A 26,198-nucleotide genomic window follows, 5' to 3' on the forward strand; every position below is an offset into this window, starting at 1 on the left:
ATGACGGGCGTCTAGATGCCCACTCTCGCGTGGGTGCACTGCACATTGCAGGGCTACCCCACGCACTGCTCCCTACTGCGTGCCCGTTCCAGATCTATACCTGACACCTCCACTCAGCTACTGTCCCAACCCTACGTCCACAGCCTCGAGCCTCTGGGGTTCCCTCATCTGCACGTATCCCTCTTGGGAGAACACGGGAAAGGAGGCTCATGGCCATTCACCTTCCCCTATGTCCCCCTGGAAACTCCCGCTGGAGGTGCTGAGGTGTCCCCTCTCCCCATCCTCTGTCACTCACTATTCAGTTTTCCATTCCTCCAACTCCCAGCCAGCTAGCACATGGGCTAATCTGAATGACAAATCCAGCTCCAGGGAGACGAGAAGGGGCCAGCAACCCAGGTCTCTGGTGACCTCCTCTCCTTCTCTCTCCTTTCCCCCTCCCTGGTCCTCCGCTTATGGAGACTGAGGAAGGGGATGCTGGGTGATGTTTGAGCCTAGCAGGATTACTTCAGCCATCTCTTAATAAATCCTGTAGGCAGATGTGTCCAACCCCAAATTGCTTCTTCTTTGTTTTAGAGTGTGGGATACTCAAGACCCCTTTTTCCTAAGTTATGGTCCAGTCTCCAATTTGAAAAAGAATAAAGTCCACCCAACATCCTTATTGGACCACGATTATGGTCTGTCTCTCCACTAAATACAAGATCCATGAGAGCAGGTCCTGGGAGTTTTATTTCCCACTGAGTCCTTGGTGCCTAGGACAGTGTCAGGTACACAGGTGGGGCTCCACAAATATATAAAGAGCAAAGGAAAAGGGCCCTCTAGGTCCTAAATGATTTGAAAGGACGGCCAGTGTAGTCAGGTGGACCAGTCAGCTCCTTTCCTACTGACTCCTGCTGTGAGGCTCTGGCCACGGATGCAGATTTTTGCTTCTGGCCTCTGGATGCTCCCCTGGTCTCTGTCTAGTTCTCTACAGAGGTGGCTGGTCTGGGTGGGGAGGCAGACCTCCATGGGGGTGACTTGTGAATCTGAGAGCCTTGGAGATGCTGCAAGGGCTGCGGTAGGGTCCCTGGGGCCACATCAGAGCCTAAGGGGGAGGGGTGCTCTTCTCAGTTCTCAGTCCCTCAGAGGCAACGGCTCGGAATGCGTACAGCCCAAGAGTGGAGAAGCTGGAGAGAAAGTGCGTTTCTTCTGCAAAGCGTGTCCCCCGGGGCTGGCCCACCCCTACTCTGTGATCACCAGCCAGAAGCACATTCTGACCAGACTGTCCTCCAGGGGGGCCCAGGCCTCGGTGAACAGACCACCAAGGGCCTCAGCAGGGCCTCCCCACTCCACCTACCTCACTGGAGCGTCCATGGCTTCCTTCCAAAGCCTGGGGCAGGCCCCTGCCCCCGGGCCTTGTGGCTTTGTCTGAGCAGCCTGCAATTAGAGAGAACAGGGAGCTCCCCTTCCCAAAACACAACAGGAAAACAAACACATCTTGTGGGTCAAAGGCAGAAGGGAATCAGAGAGTAAGTGTATGGGATTGAAAAAAGAAAAATAAGCATTTTTTTCTCATTTCATGCCAAGGTGTTCAGGAGGAAGACAGAGGAAGACAGGAGGTCAAAGGAGGAAGAGATCAGGCAGCATCTGCCGATCCCTGCATTCAGCAGCCAGCGTGGGTTGGAGGTGGTGCAGTTCAGTCCCCCAGGGCCACAATCTGTGGCGCCTGGGAGCCCCCATTCACTCAGGGTCCAGAGGGTCGGGCACTGGGCTGGGTATAGGGTGGCCCTGGGGGGGAGAGGAAGGGGACTGTGCTCTTGAATTTGAGGGTGATCGGGGTGGCTGGGGTCAGGGCCTCCCAAGTTTGGGGCCAAGCCTCCATCCTGGGAACCCCTCATTATGGGAGGAGTGGGCCTCAGGGTTGTGCCTAAAGCACCTGGGAGAAGATGCCCCAGGGAGCTGCAGCAACAGGCTCGAGCTACCCCCGGGTAGCCCTGGAGCCCACGGTCCCTTTTACTTCTGTCCTGCTTCCATGTCCTGCTATTGCCCGTTGCTCTGGCCCACACACTCCCCTGGAAAGCTGTTTCCAGACTAAAATACTTTATTCAAGAGAATCTGGCTTGGTGGTCAAACAGCCACGCGGGGGCAGCTTGCTCCATGTCCAGTCTGGGGCCACTCTTTGCCTGTGTCCCTGGGAGGGGCAGGATGGTGACGCCTTAGCCGTAAAGAACAATGTCCCGGCACAAGCAGTGGCAAGATGTGAGGCCAGACCTAGGGGACAAGGAGTGGCCAAGGCCCCCAGGCAACCACTGTTCTCCAGAGCTGAATGTTCTGATCTCCAGGGGTAGAGCTGCTGCCAGGAAGAGGGTGCAGAGCTGCTGCCTGCTCACCCTCCCAGCAGGGCCAGTGGGAGCAGGCTTCTCCACTCCCACCCCGGCCACGAGCTCCCCCAGCAAGGGCTGCTGGTCCATGCAGAGCCCAAGGCCGGGGGGCAGGCGGTGGGTCTCCAGTCCTTCCCTCTCCAGCCCCCTGGTGACCCCCGGAGCCTCTGGGGCCTGGCCTGCCCCTCACAAAGCCACACGTCTTGCTTCTTCCCAAGCTGAAGCCACATGGGTCTGTCTTCTGTCTTTCTCTCACGTTCTGTTTAAGGCACTGAATTCCTGAGGGTCCTGTCCCTCCCTGCCCCTCCTCTTGGAGGGAGTGAGTCATTCAGCAGGGATACAATTGGCTAATAAATAGAGGGCAGGTGCCAGCAGGGAGGTAACTGAGAGTGTGACGGTAATAAATACACGAGCTGGGTGTGGGGTCTCTCTCCTCCGAGGGGCTGGTTACCTCCGGGGAACAGTATCACCGCACCTGCCAGAGATCAAACACAGAAAGGGGGTATCAGCCCAGTGTGGAGGGTGGGGTCCCTCCTATGGGAGGGGGGACAAACCCAGAGGGGAAGCTTGGACAGGGAGCATGGGAAGCCTGGATCTCTGCTTGCACGAGGCCAAGAAGCATCTAGGAGCTACCCCTCACCAAGCACGCACCCAGGTGCCCAGCCCCACGCTAAGCACTCTCTCATTTACCCTTAAAAATACCCCATGAGTAAGGCACTATCATCCTTTTGCAGATGAGGAAACTGAGGCTCAGAGAGGTTATGAAACTTGCCCAAGGTCACACAGCTAGTCAGAGACGAAGTCTACTTTGAATGCAATTTGGCTCCATGCACCAATGCCTTTGCTTACTCTGGGAGAGCAGTCTTCAAACGAGGATATGGGAACCCCTAGGTGTACATGAAGATTGTCCAAGGTGTATGTACTGATGGTTTTAAAGAAATTCGTTTTCAGCCTTCCCATGTACTCTGCCTGAAAACTGTCTGCGTGAGGGGTCCGCTTCCCCCATCTTCTCCACCTGAGGTCTGCTTCCCACCATCTTGTTCCCAGTTGCCCTTCTCCCTTAGGAAGGAAGGAAGCATCCTGTCCATTCTAAATCCTGTTACAGTACTTTTCCCCAAGGTAAAAAGGATTCGAGGGGACAGTGAATAAAATAACCATCTGAGACATTGTTGTAGGCTTTGAGAAAGGAAATATGGTGACTGACTGGGTAAGCAAGTGTTTTGCAAGTGGGGTGGTTTCCAAGTCTGCTTTCAACAAAATTGAAGAACAGCTTAACCGAATTGTCAGTTAATCTGTCATGAGAAGTAATTTTTGTAGCAGATCACCTTGAGGTTTTTGGCAAACAACTTGGAAGGAGTTCAAGTGATTGAGTGACTTCCAGTCCCATTTACCTGTTCATGTGAACATGGTTTTTCAGCCTTTTCATCTACAGAAAACGATGCACAGGAATGGGATTACTATTGAATCCTGCCTCAGTCTGGCAGGAGGTAACATTCGTTACTGAGTTCATTAACTAATTGAAAAGAATTAGCTGCATCCATCTCATTGAGGTGCATTCCCAATAAGATTGATCGTACTTTTGCGTTTAGCATCTAGTAAAATATGATGTATTTGTGCTGTTTTGATCAGTTGCTACTAATAATAATCATTGTGATAATTCATTCCAAGAGAAAATTGAATTTCGAGTTTTCTGCTCACAGAAAATTTAAAATAATTCAAACCATTGTTGTGGCAGATAAATATGACAAGGTGATACATAAAAGACATTTGAATATTAAAAAAAATACTACATTAGGCTGAAATTCTGTGGGGAAAGTAAAATGGAAAGACAAGTTCAAGGAAAAAAGAAGCAATGGAAACATTCAACTATCAAAGGAGAGTGTTCATATATTTTTTTTTTGTTGATGTTGTTCAGGTTTTTAAGAGTGGATGATGGTATTAAATTAGGATGGCTTATTCCACGGGGTACATTTGGAGAGTGATATAATGGCTTTATATTAAAATATTAATATTCATGATAGGCCAGAAGTTACATCCTTTGCAACTATTTACAATTTTGATGAAAAAGTTCAATGTCAACTTAAAAGTGAACAAGGGAGCACATGAGTTTTTGAATTTCTTTCAAGAGATTCCCAAATGAAACGTTTGAAGACTGCTGCCCTAGCAGATAGAGGACAGGCCGCTTTCCATCTGGGGCTGCCCAGCTGGGGAGCCCCGCACTGACTACACTGCCAGCTCCTCCCCCAGTCGCTGCTTGGGCCCAGGGGAGAAATTAGTGCCATGTGCCTGCAGTGGACCCACCCAGAATCCTCCCCAGCATCCCTATCTTCACAGAGTGGGGTGGAAGTCTCCGCTCGTGCAGGGTTGGGCTCATGGGGTAGGACTTGGTCAGCCCCAGTCCCATGGCATGAAATGATTTCCTGAGTCCTGTTGGTGGAAGGAGACAGGCCCTGAAGGAGAACCGTGGTGTGACTGAGTTACTGTGCATGATGAAATACTTTATTTTTACTCTTTACTCTCACAGATTTGGGTTTTCCCTTCTCTAATCCTGCTCTCCCAACACTCAGGCTTGGACTCCAGCCTAGTCCTCCGGATGTGAAGCCAAATGGGCAGGTAACATGGAGAGGGAAAGGGAAGCGAGTGGACCCCAAGGCTCCCTGGGAGGGTGGAAGAAATATTGGTCTGGGAGCCGGTGAGGGGCTACACCTTCCCCAGGGCCACCAGGAGGTAGCCCTGGCTGAGTTTTTGGACGTTTTAGCACTAGAATGTAAGCCCTGTAAGAGCAGGAATCTTGTTGGTTTGCCCACTGACGTACCTGGCATACAGTAAGTGCTTAGTAAATGTAGACCGACTGAATGCTTGGTGGACCCCCTGACCCTTCATTCTACACACAGAGAAAAACTTGGCTCAGAGAGGTGACGTGACCCGCTCAAGGCCACACAGAAACTTAAAGCTAAGCCAGGACAAGAAGCAAGGCTTCCTGGTTCCTGTCCTGGTTCACCTGAGGCTTCCTAGGCCCTAGAATCTCTAGGTTGTGGCCCCCGACCACTGGCTTTGTCCCTCCCCGACCACTGACCCTGCTGGCAGGGTTGGGCTCCCCTCTGGCCCAGCCTCCTTGCCATCCCTGGGCCCCCCGCGCACTCACAGGTGGCAGTCTGTGTGTCTCTGCTTCTCTCTCTTCCTCTTCCCCCTGCCCTTGGGTCTCCTCCTGTAATAAGCCAAAAGCGTCAGGACAGAGTGGCTGGGGGCCCCCATGCTAGGACAGGGGCTGGCAGGCCTGAGAACAGCCCGGTGCCCCAGCCAGGCTGCTTACCTTTCTGGCTTCATCTTCTCCCGCAGAGGCCTGGGAAAACAGAGAGGAGCAGGGGAGAATCAGGAAAGCAGTAAGCGGGGGCTCCCAGCCCCCCTAAGCCCCCTCGGACGTCACTGGCGCTGGTCCTGTAGTTGGCACTGAAGCCACTAGGGGGTAGCATGGAGCTAGTTAGGGAGAGATGCCCAGAGGCCTTGGGGCTTCCGCTCCCACGCTAGCCTCTGGTGACCCCACCAAGAGAGGTGTGAATGCCCTCTTCGGGGTCCTCTCCACACCCTCTGCTCTCCTCTGCCTCTTGGCATCAAATCTGGGGAATGAGTCTGCTCTCTGCTGCCTTCCTCTGTTCACTTCCTTCCCTCGCACCTGCCCTTCCTTCCAGGGTGCCCTCTGGGAGTTTCCTCGCTGACAGTGAATGAGGGGCAAGGCCACCTGTCAGGTGGACATCGCGCCACCCCCCACCCTGAGGATGTGTGACGGTGCAGGCAACATCAGGGGGCCAGGGTGAAGGGTGGGGTGAGGGGAGCTGATTGAAAGCCCCACAGTCACCAGGCTTGTCCTGGCTCTGCCTCCGGGCGCTGTGGCTGTTGACCCAGAAGAGAGAAGAAAGGTGGCCCTGTTGTCCAGCCCTCTGGAAGGGGACAGGGCCTCAGTCTCCCCTGGGAGCCAGAGTGGGGGCATGGGCCAGCGTGGCGACAGCAAGCTTTGAGGTCAGGGAAGACTCCTTAGGCTGGCCATCTCCCTTGGGAGCCAAGGCAGGGTACCACCGCCTCCTGGGACTGCCTGGTCGTGTCTCTGCCATCTGGGACCAGTCAGAGACACTCTTGGACCCTCAGTCTTCTCATCTGTCTGCCCCAACAGAGAGGCTGTGAGGGCAAAGGTGATGTGGAAGGTGAAAGGTCACTGTCAAGCACTGTGCCCGGGAGGGTTTGTTACTGAACTGTTGTTGTATGGCCAAGCCCTGGCAAGGGGGGACAGGGGGAAACAGATTGGGGCAGGGCCTCTAACAGTGGTACAGATCCAAGAGGGGTGGCCAGAGCCCAGGACAGTAGGCAGGACCAAGCCCAGGGCAGTACTGGGGCTCCTGGAGAGTGTGGTAACGGCCACGAGAGGTAGCAAGAAAAAGGGCAAGCTTAGGGGTTAGACAGGCTGGGGTTCACTCACTAGCTGTGGCAAATCATGTAACCATAGCAAGCCTCAGTTTCTTCATCCGTAAAATGGGACGACAATGGTACCTATCTCCTAGGGTTGTTAGGTGAGCTGGGACTTGGTCTCTCTTGCTCACCACTGTATCCCAAGGAGCTGGGACAGTGCCTAGCATACAGTCGGTGCTCAATGGATGTTTATTGAATAAATGAGAAAACACAGTCAGGTGCCTAATGCGTGGCGAGGCACAGAGGAGATGCACCATAAATGGTGGTCCTCCCCCTCTTCCTGCCCCAGGATAGGGCTCAGGACCTCTTGTCTGGTGCCTCCACCCATGGCCCAGGGGTACCAGGAGAGCACCTGAGCCCATTTCTCTCTTCCCTGAGCCTGGTTGGCAGTGCCAGGCCTGCTGCTCCTGGTAACTAATGCTCAGAGTACCCTGGGCACCAGCAGCAAGATGTGCTGGTGACAGGCTCTCCCGGGTGGGGGAGCGACTTTAAAGAAAGCTCCTTCCCTCTGCCCCTTCCCTCCCACCAGGGCTTGTCCGTCTCTGCGCGCCTCAGCCAGTTGACCCCTCCCGTGGGCACCAGCCTGGCCTAGAACTAAGTCCAGTCACTTCTTCCAGGGCCGTGGCAGCTGCCTCCCAGCTTGAGGAGGGAGATGGCGTGCCCTGAGCCTGGCAAGTTTGGGAGGGACCCTGGCTCCCTCCATCCCTGTGGTTTCTCAGCAGCTGTGGTCCAGCTCCCTGGGCAAAACCGGCTGATGGGGAGACACAAGCAGCTGCCACTGGTCGCCGATTTCCCTGGCCTCCCTCAACCAGGAAGCAGGGAGGGGCAGCCCCTGGCTGAAGCTGCCAGGCTCGTGGGGGCTGCCCCTGCCACACCCGAGGACCCACCTGCACTCGCAGCGCACATGCTGAGAGAACGTCAGCTCCACGTAGGAGGGCCGGTCCCCAGAGCGGATCTTCAGGAGCTGAGGGGAGAGGAAGGTTGGGTGACTGGATTGGGGGTGGCCTGGGGTTTCCAATACTCCCACCAGCCTCCCCCTGCATGAGGACCAGGTTCCCTATTTCCCACCAGCCTTTCCCACACCCTCATTTCGCTTTGAGTGTGGGGCAAATAGCCCTCCCGCCTGCATGTGGAGCTGAGGGAGGCCCCTGTCCCTCCCGTCCCAGGGCCACCAGCATAGCAATAGTGTAGGAAGGGGGCCCCTGCTCTGGAGGCAGCGAGACCTATGTTCAAAGCTTGGCTCTTCCACCTGCTGAGCAAGTGAAATAACATCTCTGAACCTCAGGTTCCTCATCTGTGAAATGGGAATATCACTTGGCTCCAAGGATCGAATGTTGAGGTAACACTTCTGAAGCACCTAGCATAGTGCTTGGCATTATTCAACTAGTGCTCAAAAAACCACTGTAGGTGTGAGTGTGTAAGAAGGCTCAGGACATGAAATGCCAAATGTCCCTGGTATAAACAGGGACATCTTGAATCCGAACAGATTTCTTTTCCAACCTCAACCAGATATGCTAGGTCCTGGGGCAGGGCTAAGCCAGAGGCTGAGAAAGCTGGTAAGGGAGGAGGTGAGGGGGCTCAAAGCTGGGGCAGGGGTTCAGGAAGGAGGGGCACTGTGGTAAGAGGATAGGCCTGGGCATAAGTCCCAGTCCTGTGACCCTGGCCTGCCCTCCTTCCCTCCCGGGCCCCCTCGGGGGCAGGTTCTGTGGTCCTCTGAGCAACATGCGGACAGAGGTGCAGGCCCGGACACGAGGAGGAGAGCCTGCTTACCTGCATGGTGACATTGACCGTCTCCACTGGAACACAGTGCAGGTTCTCATCACCACAGCAGCCCGTGCAGCGCAGCAGGGAGACGCAGGACGGGCTGAACATGTGCTCAACCTCGCCGGGGTATTCAGACACGATGTCCACCAGCCTCTCCAGGGCCCGGCAGTAGCTACGGCCCCACACTTCCTGGAAGGGCACCACTGCGAGGAGGCACAGACAGCTGCGTCAGGCCAGGAGGGGCCTGCTCCTTGAAGCCCAGGCCCTGCGGGTCCTCCCAGGTTCAGCCCACACTCCCTCCTCCAGGAAGCCCCCAGCCAATGTGAGCTCCCCCGGCTCTGAACTCCTGATGTGATCCCTCTGGGATGACAGCTGGACCTCCAGCTCGTCTGCCGGATGGAAATCCCAGTGGAACGCAATTTCTCAGTGTCTTGAGCTCTCAGCTCTATTCTCAACTCAGGGGCCCGCATCTGCCTCGGTGCCTTGAAGCTTCGAGGAGCGTGCTCTGGCAGCTCCCCAGGCCCTCTGGATCTTTCTTAGCCCTGACCTGGTGCTTCCTCAGTCTTGGGGAATTGGCAGAAAACAGTCAGTTCTGCAAGACTGGCTTGCAGAGTCCCACAGGGAGGGTTAGCCTTCCCCTTAGTCCTTGTTTCCTGCCCACACTGGGCCAGCTCCTCTGCCTGGTGGCCAAGACTGCAGTCAGCAACATGCCCCATTCCCGTGCTCCATTTCGGTCAGGCCACCCTCGTGAGAGCTCGGGGCCACATCATCCTAATTCCCACTTGAGGTCCATGCTCCTTGCCCCCTTCTCGTTTCTAACCAAATAAAGCCCACTTCCCACTTCCCCAGGCCCGCCTCCCTTCCTCCTCTCCGAAGCCTTCTCCTACTTGTCCAGCGTGAACAGATGTTCCTTTTTTGAGCATAACTCAGCCCCAAGGGCTTGCCTTATCTCCGTCACTGGTGGCTCTTATCTTTTTTACAAGCAAGTTGAGGCTCCTTGAAGACACGGACCCAAGCACCCAGTAAACACAGGCTAAGTAATTACTGATTGATTAGATGAGAGTTCGCTGAAGGTTATCAGGGACATCCCTGACCCCCACGATGTCCTGGTGGTCTTGACCAGGAACTTCTGGGGGCTGATCTGGAGTCTCTCAAAAGACGTTGCTCCTTCAGGGGAGGGCCTGGGGCCTGGTCCCAAACAGAGGCTCACAGGAAGTGAGTAGCCAGAGCCAGGAGACCTGGCTTCTAGCCCTGGCCCTACACTGGCTGTGTGACCTTGGGGCGGTCACTTCACCTTTCTGGGTATATCAGTTTCCTCAGCTGAGGAAAAAGTAGAAGTTTGGGAATAGATGGTTGCTAAGGGCTCTCCCAGATCTGACAGGCAGTCTGTGATTCTGTGCACACAACCCAGCCCAGCTGTGAGACCGTGAGCAGAGATACATCTCCAGTCCTGGGTCATCCTGCCCTGTACCTGGTGGTCATCCTCAGCTGGTGGGGGAGGACAGGGAAGCTGGGCCACCTGGGGACGCTGCAGCCTCTGCCCTAGGGCAATGGCCTCTCCTAGCAGCCCCTCACTACCTTCCATGTCCCTTCCTAGGAGGCAGAAGGGGCTGAAGTCCATTCTACTGAGCCTACGAGGACGTGAGTCTCAGGGTAATCTCAGAGGAAAAATAAACTTCAGCCCTAGCAGAGGCCCTCGGGAAAGGCTGCAAGCTGGTGGAAAATACCCAAGAGGCAGTGTGTCCACGTGGAGCTGGCTGAAGCGGCCACAGAGCAATAAACTGTGCTTATCTGAGCGTCTGCTGCTCCATTCTGCCCTGTCTGCTTAGGGGGCACTAGGGCTGGGCCCAGGGACGGGAGGGAGACCAGAGACCTCCCTGATCCTGCCTCTCCAGGCCACTGGGTCACTCTCCCTGGACCCAAGTGGGAAACAAGGCCCTCTCCTCCAGGTCAGCCCAAAGCCCCAGGGAAGCCAGCCTTTGCAGGGAGAGGTCAGAGGAGCACCTCCCTATTGTAACTCTGTGAGTGCGTGTTTAGTCTAAAACCTTCATAAGCACTACACAACTCTGAACATTTAATCTCTGCCTCGGAAAACGTAAATAACAGCAGAGGGATAGCCAGCTGCCAAAGTGCCACAGAAGGTTCAGGGTCCCGCCCCGGGACCAGCCATCAGGGAGGAGGAGGGCAGCAGAGAAGGGGCACCCCGTCCCCCTACCATCCCGCAAGCAAACTCCACCCAGCTGGGCCATGGGGCCACCGCCAGGTTAAGCAGAGCCGCAGGGCCTAGGAGGCAGAAGGGATTTCCTTTCCCCTCACCCACCATGCAGACTGCAGCAACAGGACCCAGGCTCCGGGGCCCTGAAGCCCACCGCTTTCTGGGCCTCATGGCCGGATGGTGTTGGGAGAGGGCTGAGAAGGAGGTGGGCTGGGCCTGGTTTACCTGGCAGATACCAGGAAAGGGGGCAGCTCATTCCTGGGGCTGCTGTCTGGTTGTGTGGGAGAAACAGAGGGGACTGGACGAGGGGCTGGCTGAGGGAGTGCTGTGACCGCCCCCAGCTGTGGGCTGAGCCCCTCAGCAAAGAGCTCTGCTCAGCTGCTCCTGAGGGCACTTCCTTTGGCCCCAGACCTGCTCAGAGGCCGGGGTGCGGGGAGAGGAACGGGAGGCTGTGGCCGAGGCAGGCGCCTGGCTGCTCCCGGGGCCAAAAAGTGGGCTCTCGGCTCTCTTGCCAGCCCTTGGGTGAGCCTCCCGTCTGGCTCCAGCTGCCTACCACCCAGGACAGAGGAGACCCCAGATGGGAAGTGTTTCATCCTGAGAGCAAGCTCCTGGGGGGGGGCCACTGGGAGGGTGGGGGGACCGGGCTGGGCAGAGCCACTGGCCACCAGCCCGAGCCCAGCAGGTATCCTCTTGGTGGTCACCGGTGGGGCACACACCCAGCCTGTGGCAGTGGACACCCTGCTCAATGCCTGCTCAGCTGTGAGCCGTGGGGAGGCTCGGTGCCACGCACTCCAGCTCTGTCACATGTACTGAAGAGTGTCCAAGGCTTTAGGTGACCCCAAGGGCCTCTGTGAGCCTCAGAGCCTTCATCTATAAAACGTGGAGAATACGAGTGCCTTCCTAGTTCACAGCTTGTGGCAGAGTTATAGTAAATGCCTGATAATATTACCATGAATAGTAATTGTAAAAAATCAACGTCTGTGGCTGCAAAGCACAGACCATTCTGTCTCTTGTCTGGTGTTAGGAGGGGATGGCATTTTCAGGATTTTGATAACTGGGGTCCAAAGCTCTTTCCCTGGTCATGATACAGGCTCCCTAATTGATCAGGATGACAGGTGAGCTGTCCTAATGGATCGACACTTCCCGGGTCCCTCCTCACTCGGGTCCCGGGGAGATATATACTCCTGTGTCTCCTCCGTGGAGTCAGAGAATCCTACAATCTGAGAAAAAGAACCTTAGATATCATGTAGTTTAATGCTCCCATTTTATAGATGATGAAACTGAGGCTCAGACTTCTTTGATAGCTGTTATCTGAAATATACTAAAAGCATCAAAAAGGCCATGGGGTGGAGGTAGGTGATGGGTCTCTCTCCAAATCCCAGAGAGCATATATTGTGCCAATCCCAGAGGGCAAGCAGGGGGAGGGAGAGGATATCAATGAAATCAACGTCTGCTACCACCCCCACCTTCTCAGTGCCCAAGGGGCCTGGGACTCAGCCGTCAGAGCATGGCCAGGCCCAGGAGAGGCTGGCTACCAGGCAGTAGAGGGAGGGTGTTCCCAGCTCACAGAGGTCACCACGCGTGTGCATGTGCACGTCCCTACATGCTCCCTTTCTTCCGTGGGAAGTGGTGTGTGGCCTGGCTGCACGTCTTGGAGAGGCAGGGAGGGAGGGGCAAGGCAGGGGGCCTGGCATGGGCCTCCTGCCTTCTGCACGTATGTCTCTTTGGCAAATTGTCTCACCCTTTGAAGATTCCCTCTTGATGCAACCCTGGGTGGGGAGTGGAGGGGCCAGGGAAGGCACAACTCATTCTGTCTGTTTGTAATCAATGGAAAGGCCTCGTCAGGTCCCTGAAGCTCCTCCAGGGCTGGCTGCTGGGAAGGTCCTCTTGCCCCTCCCTGGTCCTCTTGACTGCTGGACCACTGCATCCAGCTCATAGACCCCCAGCCTGGCCCTTGGCACTCATTGCCTGCACTGCCCTCCAAGACCCCATCTGCCCCCCTTACATCATGCTGGGAAGGGGCTCTGATGAACCCCAACCTGACGAATCCTGGGTAAACGGGCCCCAGCCCTGCTCTCTGTGCGACGGGTGACCCTGGCCCAGGAAGACACCTCTCTAGGCCTCTGGGTCACAATGGGGGGATCTCTCAGGCCCTGCCAACTCTGTCGGCCAGGGCGTCAGCCAGCTTGCAGACTCTCCCCAGCTCAGTATCAGCCTGCACCCACCCTTCCCATCCTCTGCAGAGGCCCAGGAGGTGAGGACTTGGAGAGCTGTGCACCCGCCCCTCCAGCCCCGCCCCCACCCCCTGGGCCCAGGCAGCTTACCTTCCACCTCTGACGAGCCGTTCGCAGCAGACAAGGCCCACTGCTGTGGACAGAAAGGTGCAGAGATGAGGGGGACCACCTTGGGCCTCTGCGCTCTGGGGCCCAGTGTGTCGGTAAGATCATAGAGGCCCCTCTGACTCTGAGCTCCTTCCCACCCGCTGCACACGCTCTGCCCTGTCTCACAGATGGCTCCTTCCAGGTGCAACGAGAAAAACTCAAGGGACCCTGGGTGGGTCCCATGGGTCCCACCCCCTCTCTGGCCTCAGTTTCCTCATTTAGAAAGGGTGGGAGGCTGGAAGCTTTTGGAGACCCTTTGCCTGCTCTGTCCCAAAGATCTGGCGATCCTTTGGGGTCTCCCTTCTACCCAGCCCCCAGGCAGCCCTGCTGGGCCCTGTGCAGCTCGCCTTGGCTGGGTGCCAGAGCCCAGGGGGAGGCGATCAGCTGGTGAGAGCCGAGGCGCTGGAGCGGGTGGCGCCAGGAGCCGGTGCTGCCGGTAAAGTGACACCTCTGACCAGCCCTGCAGCAGGCAAGCGGGCGGCGGGTGGTATGGCCCTTCCGCCCCGTGGAACTGCCCAGCCCACCCACTTCTGGGCTGGGGCTCGGGACTCCCAGGGCAGTGGGACAGCGCAGTGGGAAGGGAGCTCATTGGCTTTGTCAGGATTTCGCTGCCCAAGCTGGCTCACAGCCAGACTCACCCAGCTCCTGGGAAAAGGGCCCTGCTCACTTCCCCAGGCCCTGCACTCAGGACCTCCAGCTGCCCATCCGGGAGAGAGGGCACAGTGGGACCCTTGTCTTGCCCCCAGCCCACCCAGGAGCCCTGGGCTCAGCCTGGAGCCTTGGTGGGGGGTAGGGCCCAGCCTCCCCACCAGTAGTCTTTTCAGCCGGCTTTCCCTCCACCAGGCCAGGTCAGAGGTCCTGGGGGTGCCTGCCTGGTCACAGGGCCTCGACCCTGACCACAAGGCCAGGGACCCGCCTGGGATTAGTGGAGAGATGCTTTTAGCAAAGCCACCAGGGCTCCAGGGGCCAGACAGGAAACCTCCCTCCCTTCCCTGTGGCTTCCCTGCCCCCGCCAAGACAGACCCCGGAGCTGAGGTCTGGGACAGCCCAGCCTGCGGACTCCTCCCAGACGACGTGGTCCAGCCTGGCTCGTGGGAAGTGTGTGGACATCCTTGGAGGTGCTGCTCCCGGGAGTGGGTCTGTGATTTCAGAGCCCCCTGTTCCCAGTGCTGGGGGTGGGAAGATCAGGGAAGCCAGGCTGGGGGGTGGGGGTCTTACCTGGGGGGGCACAGCAGGCAGGGCCAGCCCAGCCAGGAGCTGCAGGAAGCAAGTGAACAGCCTCATGGCAGGCATCTTCTCAGACGTACCAAGCCAGGGGGCTCCAAGGGAAAACCACCATGCTCGTACCCCGGGGGAGCCCCTGGCACAGAAGGACAGGAGCTGAATGGGGGGCTGGGTGCCCCCCCTCACTGCTGCCCCGAGGTCCCTGTCGGTGGCCCGAGCATCCTCTAGAAGCCCTGGGGATTCTGGAGCCCGCAGGTAAGGCTGCGGCTGGGGCACCTGGTGCGGAGGGCCCGGCAGGGCCGGTCGGTGTGGGGCAGGCGGGTCCCTGAGGAGGGTCCGTCGGGCGCCCGGCGCGACCCCAGGTCCTCTCGTGGCTGGCGAGTGAAGATGCAGTTTCTTCCTCAGACAGCAGCTCCCTTCTGGGACTGAAGCTTGTCGGCCGCTGGGTTTCAGGGCCCGCGAGTGGGGGCGGGGCTGCAGGCCCGCCCCGCCCACCGCCGACGAGGCTCCAGACCCGAGTCCTAGGGAGCGGCCGGGCGCCGAGCGGGGCCAGAGGCCGGGCGGGCGGCGCGGACCTGAGCGAGCTCGGGCGGCAGTGCGTGGAAGGGGCCCTCCAGACGCGGGCTTCACCGCCCGGCGGAGCCCAGCCCGCAGCTTCTCCCGGGGCGCTCGGACCCTGCTGCCCGGGGCGCCGGCTGAGCCAGGCAGCACCCAGTGCTGGCCCAGGAGAGGGGCCCCCAGCTTGGCTCTGGCTCTTCCAGGCCGGCCACCTTGGGCGGGGGCAGCCAGGTGTGGAGCCCAACGCCTGCGAACAAGGCTCCTGACATTAGGCCTCTGCAGAGATGCAGCTCCAGACCCCCAGGAAGGCAGTGATTTGCTCTGGTACTTCACAGTGCCACCTTATGCCATCCCCATAATCCTCAAGGGTGAAAGAATTATCAACCCTATTCTATAGATGAAGAAACTGAGGTTCCAAGAGTGCCCCTCCCTGTATACGTTGTACATACATATGTACTCCTGAAAAGTGTGTGTGTGTGTGCGCGCGCGCGTGTGTGTGTGTGTTTGTGTGTTTAACATACAGAGACAAAACCCATGCCATGTGGCTGTCTCTTCAGCCCATGCACCATCCTCCTGGCCAGGCACTCAGACGGCAGGCACCTGGCTGGGGCTTCAGCACTATTTCCTCTTGTGGCAAGCAGTTTTCCAGGCCCTGCCTGCAAGCCGGCCACATGTGGCTTGGAGAGTGGCCTACTAGTGCAGCATTTCCTCCTGGTCCTGGGAGGAGGAGGAAGTGCTCCGACATGGCAGGGGTCTGCCAGAAGGGGTCTGTGTGTGCGTGTCTCTGTGCCTGTGTGTGGGCATTTGCATGCAGTTGTGGAGATCCACGTGTGCTGTCAGTCTCTGCGTGGTGAGTGTCTGTGTGCATCTGCTGTGTCGCTTTGTGGCCGTCTGGTCTCTTGGTATCTCTGTATGCCTGTGTGATTGTGTGTGTGTGTGTGTATGTATGTGCCTGGTTTTTCTTCTGTGTTTGGAAGTGTGTCTGAATGTGCATTTCAGTGGGATTGTGAACTTGTATGCCTGCCTGTGTCTTTGTGTGTGTGTCTTCATGGGTGAGTATCCGGGCCAGCTTCTGTGTGTGACTGTGCATCTCTGTGTTATTTGTGTATGCCTCCCACGGTCCTCGAGCGTTCATCACCACCACCACCCTCCGCGCACACTTCCTGGCTACGAGAACCTGGCAGGATTTGGGGTCATGGGTTGGCCTGGGCCTGGGGCTGGTGGGCGGCTGGGGGAGAGGAGGGAGGCCTGAGAGGTGGCCCCTACATCTCACATTCCAGCCAGGAAAAGAGAGGCCAGGGCAGCCCCAGCTCTCACCCCAGTGACCTCTGCGTCCGTTGCCTGCCCGCCCACCCACGCGGGGCTGCCGGAGATGCTGCCTCCTGCCTGGCCGGCCCCAAACCCGGAGGTCCAGGAGCCAGGGGCCAGTCACCAGCCAGCTAAGGGGGGGCTGCAAAGAACTTTCTGACAAGCTCCAACATGCTAAGGCTCATGGAGCAGACAGATTCCTTCCTTGGGCCCAGGGTCTTGGTGGAGGATGTCTGGGCATCGCTGGGGTGAGTAGATGTGTGTTTGTGCATATCTGGATCATATATGCTTGCCCATGATATCTGTGTATACATATGCATGTTTTGGATTTGGATTTGTGAATGTGGACATGGGTGTGTTTTGTGTATGAGTGTGTGTGTTTATGTATCTGTTTTGTATATGCTTGTCTATAACTGAGTGTTTTGAGCACTTATGCATTGGGCACCTTTGCCTATAACTGTGTATGTATAAGGGTGCATAGATTGTACATGTTGTGTGTGTTTGTTTTCATTTATCTGTCCTTTCATGCAACATGTAGTGCTTCAACCCTACTATGTTCTAGGCACTGGGCATGTGGTGTGGTGGTTCCCTTGAAGTTTACATTCACAGCCAGGGCCGAGGAGGGGGGTGGTGGGTAGGTACAGATGGGTGGGAATGCTGCAGCTCCCTTTCTACTCTCTGGAATGAGCTTGATGCCTGGGCAGTGTCTGCGATTCCTACAAGTGCACCTCAGTCTTCTTGTCACTAAACTGGAGACCATATCCTTCTAAACTTGGCTTCTTGGGTTGCGAGATGAATTAGCTAGGGTAGGCTAGGGGAAACCAATTAGACTTCCAGAATATCCATGAGTCAGATAGAGGTTTACTGTTACTCACATCCAGTCCAGGGCAGGTGTGCTGGGGCTCTGCTGTCCTGGATTATGACTCCAGTCCTTACCAGCTGTATAACTTCAAGTAACTTCCTTTACTTCTCAGAGCCCAGACTTCCTCCATCTAAAGTGGGAATAATAACAGTGCTTACCTCATAGGTGAGGACTGCTAAAGCACCTGGGGTACAGGAAATGGTAGCTGTTAGGCATGATTTCTAATTCAACTTTTGATTCTTATTAGAGATATAAAGACACTGCAGGGCTTCCCTGGTGGCGCAGCGGTTGAGAGTCTGCCTGCCAATGCAGGGGACACGGGTTCGCGCCCTGGTCCGGGAAGATCCCACATGCCGCGGAGCGGCTGGGCCCGTGAGCCATGGCCGCTGAGCCTGCGCGTCCGGAGCCCGTGCTCCGCGACGGGAGAGGCCACAACAGTGAGGGGCCCGCGTACCGAAAAAAAAAAAAAAAAAAAGACACCGCAGAGTAGAGTCCTCACCATCCTGGACATGAGATAGAAAAAGAAGAATCTTATGCTTCTGCCAAATGCAGAGGAGAAAAAGGATGCAGGGATTTGCGTGCGCGTGGATGTGCATGTGTGCATGCATGTACATGTGTGCACACACACAGACACACACATGCAACTTCTCATCATCACCATCCAGGCAATCAGTCCCCAGCTGTCCCTGACACCTTCTGAGTAGATTCAGGTGCTGAGCAGATCCACTGGTAGCGTCAGCGTTCACAACTCAACATTTAGCTGTAGGATGGTGATCATTTGTTGTTGTTTCAGGGAGAGAACAAGTATTTTTTGAGCACTTATTATGTGTCAAGCAGTGTGCCTGGCACTTTTAGCACTTCGACTCATTGAATTCTCATAACAACCCTATGAGGTAGGTTTTAATTATTCCCATTTCGAAGATGGGAAAATGGAGGTGCAGGGAGTTTAAGTAATTGGCCCATAGACCTTTAGCTACCAGGGAAGGAACAGAGATGGGGATCAAGCTTAGGTCTTTCTCCAGCGCTCTTTCCAGTGAGCACAAGCTCTCTCTGCAAGCAGGTAGCAAATACCTTGAAGGCAGAGCTGGTGTCCCAAAGCTTTTCTCGATCTTCCCTTTGCTGGAGCAGAGTGGCTGCTTGACAAGCTCTGAAGGTTGGTGTGTGGGAGACAGACACTGTCATCCCGGGCCTGGAATTGACCCTGTCACAGGTAAATACAGGTAAACACAAGGGTCTAGGCCACTGAAACACTGATTGGACCATGACAATAGTCATCCTGAGCAGCCATGGGTTCTAGTCCTTCGTGCTGGGCTGCCTTCCGAGGCTGCCCTAAAACACAGGGCTTCCCACACCTTGCATTAGTCATGGTCTTAGCCTGAAACACTTGCCTCAACCCATCCTTATTTCTTGGCTTTTAGCTTCCTGACTCATTTTCTCATTTTGGCCTGGCCTCTTCAGAGTCTTGACCCTCTGATCTATTTCCCGACTATGATCTCTTTCTTCTCCCTTGATGACATTGAGCATCAGCCTCTGGAGTGGCATCTCAGGTGGCCCTAGAGAAGCACACTCCCTCTGACCTTGTCCCTGAGCCCCAGATCTGGATGTGGCCAGAGGTGGGTGAGAAGCAGAGCATCCAAGGACTAGAATCTCCTGTTTCCTGGCTGGCAGGGAGAGCGGCAGTGGGCAGCGCAGGTCGAAGGCCCGTCCGCTATAGGCTGGACATGCTGCAGCCACTAGCTAGCCAAAGTCACCAGCAAGAAGATGGCTGGTTGGCCTCTCTGCCTTCTCCTCCTGCCTTCTGGGCTGGGATTTCCTCAGCCTCAACCCTGAGCCTCTCTCCTTCTCTCCATGCACTTCACTCAGGCTCCAATGGCCTCCCTGGCTGCCACCACTGGGTGAGACACTCCTCACCTAGGCTCCCCCAGCACTTGGAATTTCCCTCCCATCACGGTGCCTGGCCCTCAGCACCATCACTGCCCAGACGCTGGTCTGTCTTTCCTCAGTCTGTAAGATCTGAGAGGGCAGACACTTGTTCACCCCTGGATCCCCAGCACCCCCCTGTGCAGTGCCCGGCACACAGTAGGGGCTTACTTGATGTTTGTTGAGGTGGGCCCATCCTCAGAGCACTCTCTCCTCTCTCCACAGGGAAAACGTCCCAAGCCTGCTCATTCTTTACGCAGATGTCCTTCAGCCCTCAGAGGTAGCCCTTCTAGACCCCGTGCTCAAGACAGCTTGTGTGGGCCTCTCTGGTGGGGTAAGTGTGGGAAAACAACTTCCCGTTGCCATGTAATCACGCCCTGGGATGGTCACCACAGCCCTGCCAGCCCCCAGGGGACAAGGCTCACGCCTCGGCCCAGACACCAGAACCCAGTGGGAGGCCTAGGGCGGGTCCGAGTTGGAAGGGAGACAAAAGCAGAGCCCACGGGAGACCCAGTGGTTCCCAGGGCTGGAAACTAAGATGGCACCCACCACGAGGCTGCGAACAAGGGCGGCCAGGCAAGGTGCCTGCGGCCTTGTCCCAGGCCTTTGGGGCAACGTGTCATCACCAAAGGATCAGAAACCCGTACTTTGGGAACTTGGCAGCCGGGCCTGGGTTTTTTGTGTTTTCTGTAATTATTTCCCTTTTGTTCTCCCTTAGTATTTTAGTAAAGCCCTTTGTGAAGATGCCAGCTGGTCTCAGCTGTGCTAAGTGGAATGACAAAGGGGTACTCTGTGCATGCTTGGCCCTCTGCTTTAACGGAGGGATGTAGCTTAGTGGCGGCAGCAAAGTCAAGGAACACCAAGGGCACAGGGAGGCTCTGGGGCCACAGCCAGCACCTCGTGTCCAGCAGCCTCACTGACACTGAACTTCCTTCCAGGCTCTTCCAGACTGGAAGAGCTTTATTGAAACCAGACGGGCTGGAGGGCCGGCCAGCTGCTTTGAGGGAGGGCATTTGTTCAGATCCCAGGGTGTCCAAAGCTCTCGAGAAATCCAGAGGCCGGGCACCTGCTGTGCTCCGGCTACCCAATCAGGGGATGTCCTCTGAAGCTGGGGGTCCTTGGCAAGCTGCTTTCCAGGAACTGAGCCTCTGAGCTGGTGCCATAGCTGCTTCCCCTTTCTGCCCTCACAGCTCAGGGCCCTTGCTAAGCCTTGGTCCCCTGCCTGCTTGCTGCCTACCAGGGTGGACACAGTGGGTCCCTTCCCAACTGCTGGGACCCCCCACATCCTATTTCCTGTGACTATTCCCCCTTTCTCCTCCTAGCCCCTCCTCTCTTTCCCATTGTGTCTCCCAGCTGCCCTGGTGCGAGGGCCCAGGGAGACTGTCCTCAGGAACAATCTCCCCTTTCTCTCTGTTGTGTAAGTGATACACGAGGAGAGGAAGCAATTTGTAACTAATCGGCTGTGATGTGGAACAGAGCTTTCTGAGAACTGGAGAGTCTGTGACAGCTCCGGGCTGTCCTGCCTCTGCAACAGCTGGGTGGCTTGGGTGGCAGGTCAACCTTCTCCTCCCCCACTCCACCAAGGAGGCCTGAGGGATAATGGCGGGTAGTAGCTCCCGCCTGGGTAGTACCTCTTGTGTTCCAGGCAAGCAGCAGAAGGGAGAGGGATGGGCAAGGACTAGCTGAGGCTGTGCAAGGAAGCAGTGTCAGGCAGGGATTAAGAGCCTGGCTCTTTCTAGCTATGTGACCTTGGGCAAGTCTTTTCAGCTTTCTAACCCCATCTCAGAGACTGGTTGTGTGGCTTAAGTGAGAAAGTGGAAGTCAATCACATAGCAGAGTGTCTGGTACACTGTGAGTGTTTAATAACTTCAGCTGCTATAATCATTTCCTGGGGAGAGGGGAACGAGGTGGGCCAGATTACCCCCACTGAGCTCCAAGCAGACCTCGCCATGGTCACCGTGGTTACCACGGATGGCAGGAAAACCATCCCAGAGGAGGCAAGGCTTCTGGGTTATTCTTCTGCCCTTCAAGGGGTGGAGCCAACCTCAGAGACCTCCTTCTCCACAGAGTGGGAGAGGATGGGAGAGGAGAGGGCGCCCACATCCATCGGGCCCCTTCTCTGTACCATTCATCTAAGGAGACAGATGCTCCCAGGTCATAGCCAATCACAGTTAATTATGAATTGGCCTCTATAGAACCAGAGTCAAGGTGCAAAGTGCTACGGGAGCAGAAAGAGTGCGGAGAAGGCTGCTGGTGTGTGTGCGTGTATGTGTAGGGATGGGGGATCAAAATCAATATTGGACCTCCCTGGCCTGAGAATCCTGACCGTCCCTTCCCCCAGACGAGGCACCCACCCAGAAGCTGGAAGGGGAAGGGAGATGGGCCCTAGAACCAGGGCCTAATGCTTCCTGGGGAAGGAGGTCTTAATGCCCCAGCCACTTCGTCAAGGTGGCAGTGTGACAAAAGTCTTCTGCAGGGACTCCCCCAAAGGAAAAACGTCATGCCTACTTTCTGGGTAGTAACTGAAGGACTTCCTAGCACTTGATGGGGGTGGGGCACTTGGGGAGAGGTAGAAGAAAATAGCAACCAAAAGCCCCATCCCCACGCCTCACCCTCAGAGCACCATGTCCAGAGGCTGCGGAGTCTGGGCAGCCAGTCTGTCCTCCGTTCGGCCTCCCAGAGCTGGCAGGGGATGAAGGACCCAGACTCTTGGCTCGGTGCTTCCCCAGTGTTGGGAGCCCAGGGGGTGGCAAGGGGCTTCTGTTCTCGTCAGGAATGACGTTGTCTGTTATGGGGCGAAAGGTCAGTGGAGACAGTATAGACTAAACATCTCATAATTGGAACGGCGTGGATCTGGGTGAGGATTGCTGTGAGGGCCCGTATCTGTTCCATTTTAATGTCATCCCTAAGAGTGTTAGTCCTTGGTCAAGCTGTCATTCTGCACTTCGGAGGGAGGGGGCTAGGCCGGTGAATCGGCAGGGCTCTGAGCTACAATGGGAGAGAGAAGGAGCTGCGTCTTCTGTGGGTCCTTCGCTCATTCAGCCCTACTCAGTGCCAGCCCCTGGGCTCACTGCTGGGGACACCAAGACAGCGATGGTGCTGGAGGAGCTTCTGGTCCAGTGCGAAGGGCTTAATAATGCTGTCTTAAACAATACTAAGTCTGTGCAAAACAAAGCCTCCAAGGCCGCTGCTGCAGACCCATGGTAGCATGCGGATGGGCGGCTCTGAACCTTAGATGGCCATCTTCTCGAGGGCATTCAGACATGTGAGAGAGTGTTCCAGAGACTTTCCGGGAGGTCCACAGAGGACAGAAGTAAGGCTTCATATGGAGAAGGTAATGCTTGTGTAGCATCTCACAAGATGAATGGAAGTTTATCAGGAATCAAAAGGTGGAAAGAGCATTGTAGTCAAGGGGAGTACCTTGGTGGGGTATAGATCCTTTGAGGGACATAGAGGAATCTGGTGGGGCTGGACTGTGTGCAGGGTGCGGAGGGTGTGCATCTGTACCTGGAGATGAGTCTGGAAGGGAAGTCTGGAGTCAGACTGTGAAGAGATTTGCAGGTCATACTGGGAGCTTGTAGTTTATTCTTCGAAGGGCTTCAAGGAGCCACTGCAGGTTCTTGAGCAAGGGGGTGATATGGCCAGATGTGGGGGGTTGGCCTGGAGGCAGGAAGACCAGATCTGTGCTTATCATAGAGTTGAGAGAGGCCTGAATCAGGACAGTGGCTGTGTGAGGAGACGGGATGGGACCCAATGCCACCCAGATAAAAGAGTTCACTTCCCAGCCATCTCTGGAGCTGGCAATGACTTTATGCCTAAGTTCTGGCAATCCTTGCCCCTTAGGGCTTCTTAGAGTTTTGGGTGTACATGGAAGTTTGGGGTTTGACCTTTGGAAAGTCTCCTTAAAGGAAGAAGCATGCCTTACTTCTCTATCTGCCAAGCTTTTGCCTGGAACTTGAATATGATGGTAGGAGCCCTTGCAGTCATCTTGCACCTTGAAGATGAGTTGGAAGGAAACTGGGTCCCTGAAAACTTTGCGGGGTCTTCATAACAGCCCTGGCCTATTTAACTCCAAAATTATTTCATGTGAGGAGAAAATTAATTTCCATCTTGTTTAAGTCGTCATTATTTTGGAGTTTTCTGTTAACACATGTGCTATTCCACATTTTGCCTTATAAAGGTGAGAACATGAGTTCCACAGTTCTATATGAGTTTTATGGAAAAAAGACTGCTATTGTCCATGGCTTATCCTGGAGAGTGAGTCAGATTACTGCTTCCTAGGGAGAACTGGTGCTCTCCAATCCCCTCTCAGTTCGAAGCAGGCATGGGGAGGCCACAGTTAAGGGTACAGATGTTGTGGGCCAGCTGAGCTGGACCTGCCTCCCCAGCCGCATCCCTCTTTTCCCAGCTCTCATCTTCTCCCAGAGAGCACAAGAAGGAAACTGTGCTGGGATGCAGAGGGGAGCCAGATTAGTTACTCTTATGGTTGGATTCCCAGGGGTGGAGGAGACAGAAAGTCTAGCAGAGCTTTCAGCAGACAGACAGCGGACCTTCAGCTGGCCCCTTGGGCCCCCGGCTCTCTTATGAGTCAAAGAACACTTGGCTGCGTCTCCAAAGATCCTCCTCTTCCTCCAGCTCCCCTCATCTTGGAGAATACCAGGGGCCTCGAATCTATAGCTCAAGCGACCCTAAGGGGCAGAATTGGCGCCTGCCTTGGGTATTATGCGGTGAAGGTGGGAGATGGGAGTGGAGATGGAGCTGACAGCTGCACTTTAACTCTCTAACTTTCCAGCTCTAGCTTTAGACCAGAACAGCTCTGGTGAGTCCAATTCTCCCCAATTATGAATCAAATGATCCAGATGATGTCATATACTGTGAATCACTTCCCTATCTTTCTTCCAGGAACCTGCAGGAGTTCTCTGGAACCCACATTTACTGAGCACTTGCTATGTGTCAGGTCTTTTGTACACATGTGCGATCTCACTCCATCCTCACAATAGTCCTGAGAGTCGGCATTGCTCCATTTTAGTGATGAGAATGATGAGGCACCAACAGGTCTTAGGTCACCTAGCCAGTAAGTGACGGAGCTGGAACTTGTCATGTGATACTAGACATGTGACCCCAAAGACCAGGTTTCTTTGTGCTGGACAGTGCTGGGGAGCCCCAGTGGCAGGGAGGCTTATTCTCAAAGTCCCAGAGGGCAGTTTCCAGGTATTCCCAGACCTAGATCAGGGTGTGAAGGAGGGTCCTTGGCAACCTCCCTTTCCAGCCCTGCTGCCTCTCACCCCATCTTACCACCCTCTTTTCCTCCAGGCTCATCTTCACGTCTTATTTTCTGCATGCAAAAGGTTTTGAATGACAGTGGATTTGTGATTCGGCCAATAATAATACTAATGAACCTTATGGAGATTTCCTGATTTCAAACCCCTTTCACATAATTAGTGTGCTGAAAACACCCCGTGAAGCAGCCAGGTGAGTGGATGGAAGGGACTTGTCCAGGGCCACACAGCTATGAGCGTAGGGGTAAGGACCAGAACTCAGTTTCCCAGCTCCCACTTGGTACTTGGATATGGCAAATACCACATGCCGCATGGAGTCTGACCTCTGACCTCAGACCTCTTAGCCCTTTTTGAATGACATCTGCCCTATTCCAGGCCCTGTTCTAGGTAGTACTGGGGGAGAGTCCGAGAACTAAGCCACTTTCAGCCCCTGTGATGTTCAAAACCTGGCAGCGCTAGGAGGAAAAGCTGAGGAGTCACCCCTAAGACCAGAGCCAGTATAAGCAGTGATGGGTGAGGGGGTCTCAGAAGAGTCAATTGGAGGGATCACTCTCCGCAAGTGTGCCGTATCCCTCCAAGGACCAAAAATCTTCGTAACCATGTGCCACATTCATGAAGCTTGCCGTATCCTAATACCACCTACACTAGTATTTGTTTGTTTAGATTGATTATTTTAACTTAAAAAAATTTTTAAAGGAAACTTTATATCACTACCTTAAATAGCAAAGTAACTGTAAAAATAAATTAAATTATAGCTGAATAATGCCAGTGAAGACTCTGAGCCTAAGGTCTGCTCTTTTTTGTTAAAAAGGACATTTAGCAAGTGTTAATGAGGTGTTAGAGACACATTAGCCCCTAACTGAGGCTTTCTTTTTAACTCATTAGAAGGATGGAAAGAGAATTGGAAAGGGGAAAATTTTCTTACTCCATGACTCCGTACTATTAAAGGCTAGCTAAAATCATCTCAAATACACCCCAGATCATCTCATATGCTGTCCATACTTTGAGAACCCGTGGCATAGAAAAATGAACATTCCAATCCCATAGTCAGGGTAGGTGTAATGTCTGGGGAGCAGACTCTCACTGGCAAGGAAGCCTCAAGTCATGTTCTCTCTGAAAAATAACAAAAAGGATAGGCAGGCTTCTCAGTTTTGGTACATGTTTTTCCAACTTGCAAAGAGTTGTGTGTTGTTTTTTTTTTCTTTCCCCAAGCATATGAAGCTCACAGCCTTATGCAGCCCAAAAGATCTTTGGGTAATTTTCCTCTCTATTATGGCTGTGAAAACTCATGTAGAGAAGGTCACAGGGCCCATGCAAGGTCATCCAGCAGGTTACCCCACAAAATACTTTGCAAATGCTTGATGGTCCTCTCTAGTCACCCTGTCCTCAGGTAGGTGAACACAGCATCACTTTGTGTGGGAAGCCTGTCCTGCATTGTAGCAAACCCAGACCCTCAGAGGCTGGTCCTGGAAGAAGAGCTTCTGGAAGAGCCATCCTGTGAGTCTGATCTCTGCCCTGAAACAGGATTCACCTTCTCATGGGGGTCTCTCTGTTCCTGATGCCCTCTGCTCCCACACTTTTGGTCCCAGTGGGCACTCAGGGGAAGGAAGGACAAAGGAGGTACAAACACTGAGGGAAGGGGAATGGCTCACCGTCCAGAGCCTGAGATAGACATCTGCCCTCCAGTGTCAAGGGCCTGGGATGGGGGCCTCAGTTCCTGGCCTGTACCTGCCTCCATGAGGACAGCTCATCTGCAAGCCTACCACCTAGGGTTCCTCCTACACTTTGCAGTCTCTTCCTGGTCCAGGTCCAAAGAACCCCATTCCCAGGCCTCTGCCTGGCCAGGCCTTTCAGCTCAGGGTTGGCTCT

General features: G+C 55.2%; 1 protein-coding gene across 2 annotated transcripts; it reads right to left on the bottom strand.

Annotated features, from left to right (window-relative positions):
• Positions 1 to 2,066: 2,066 nt before the first annotated feature.
• On the bottom strand, positions 2,067 to 14,724 carry PGF (placental growth factor). 2 transcript variants are annotated; one of them, XM_029238656.1, is made up of 7 exons: positions 14,397 to 14,724; positions 13,122 to 13,164; positions 8,589 to 8,785; positions 7,706 to 7,782; positions 5,671 to 5,700; positions 5,503 to 5,565; positions 2,067 to 2,832 (listed from the first exon to the last, which is right to left on the bottom strand). In XM_029238656.1, the coding sequence occupies exons 1-7, from the start codon at positions 14,469 to 14,471 to the stop codon at positions 2,805 to 2,807; spliced, it is 513 nt and encodes a 170-aa protein (XP_029094489.1). In that variant the 5' UTR covers positions 14,472 to 14,724; the 3' UTR covers positions 2,067 to 2,804. The 2 variants fall into 2 exon arrangements, with proteins under 2 accessions (XP_029094489.1, XP_029094490.1); XM_029238657.1 differs by lacking the exon at positions 5,503 to 5,565.
• Between the last annotated feature and the right edge of the window lie 11,474 nt (positions 14,725 to 26,198).

The sequence above is a fragment of the Monodon monoceros genome, unplaced genomic scaffold (assembly GCF_005190385.1).
Source record: "Monodon monoceros isolate NGI ecotype Baffin Bay Population unplaced genomic scaffold, NGI_Narwhal_1 Super_Scaffold_21, whole genome shotgun sequence".
Classification (NCBI taxonomy): domain Eukaryota; kingdom Metazoa; phylum Chordata; class Mammalia; order Artiodactyla; family Monodontidae; genus Monodon; species Monodon monoceros.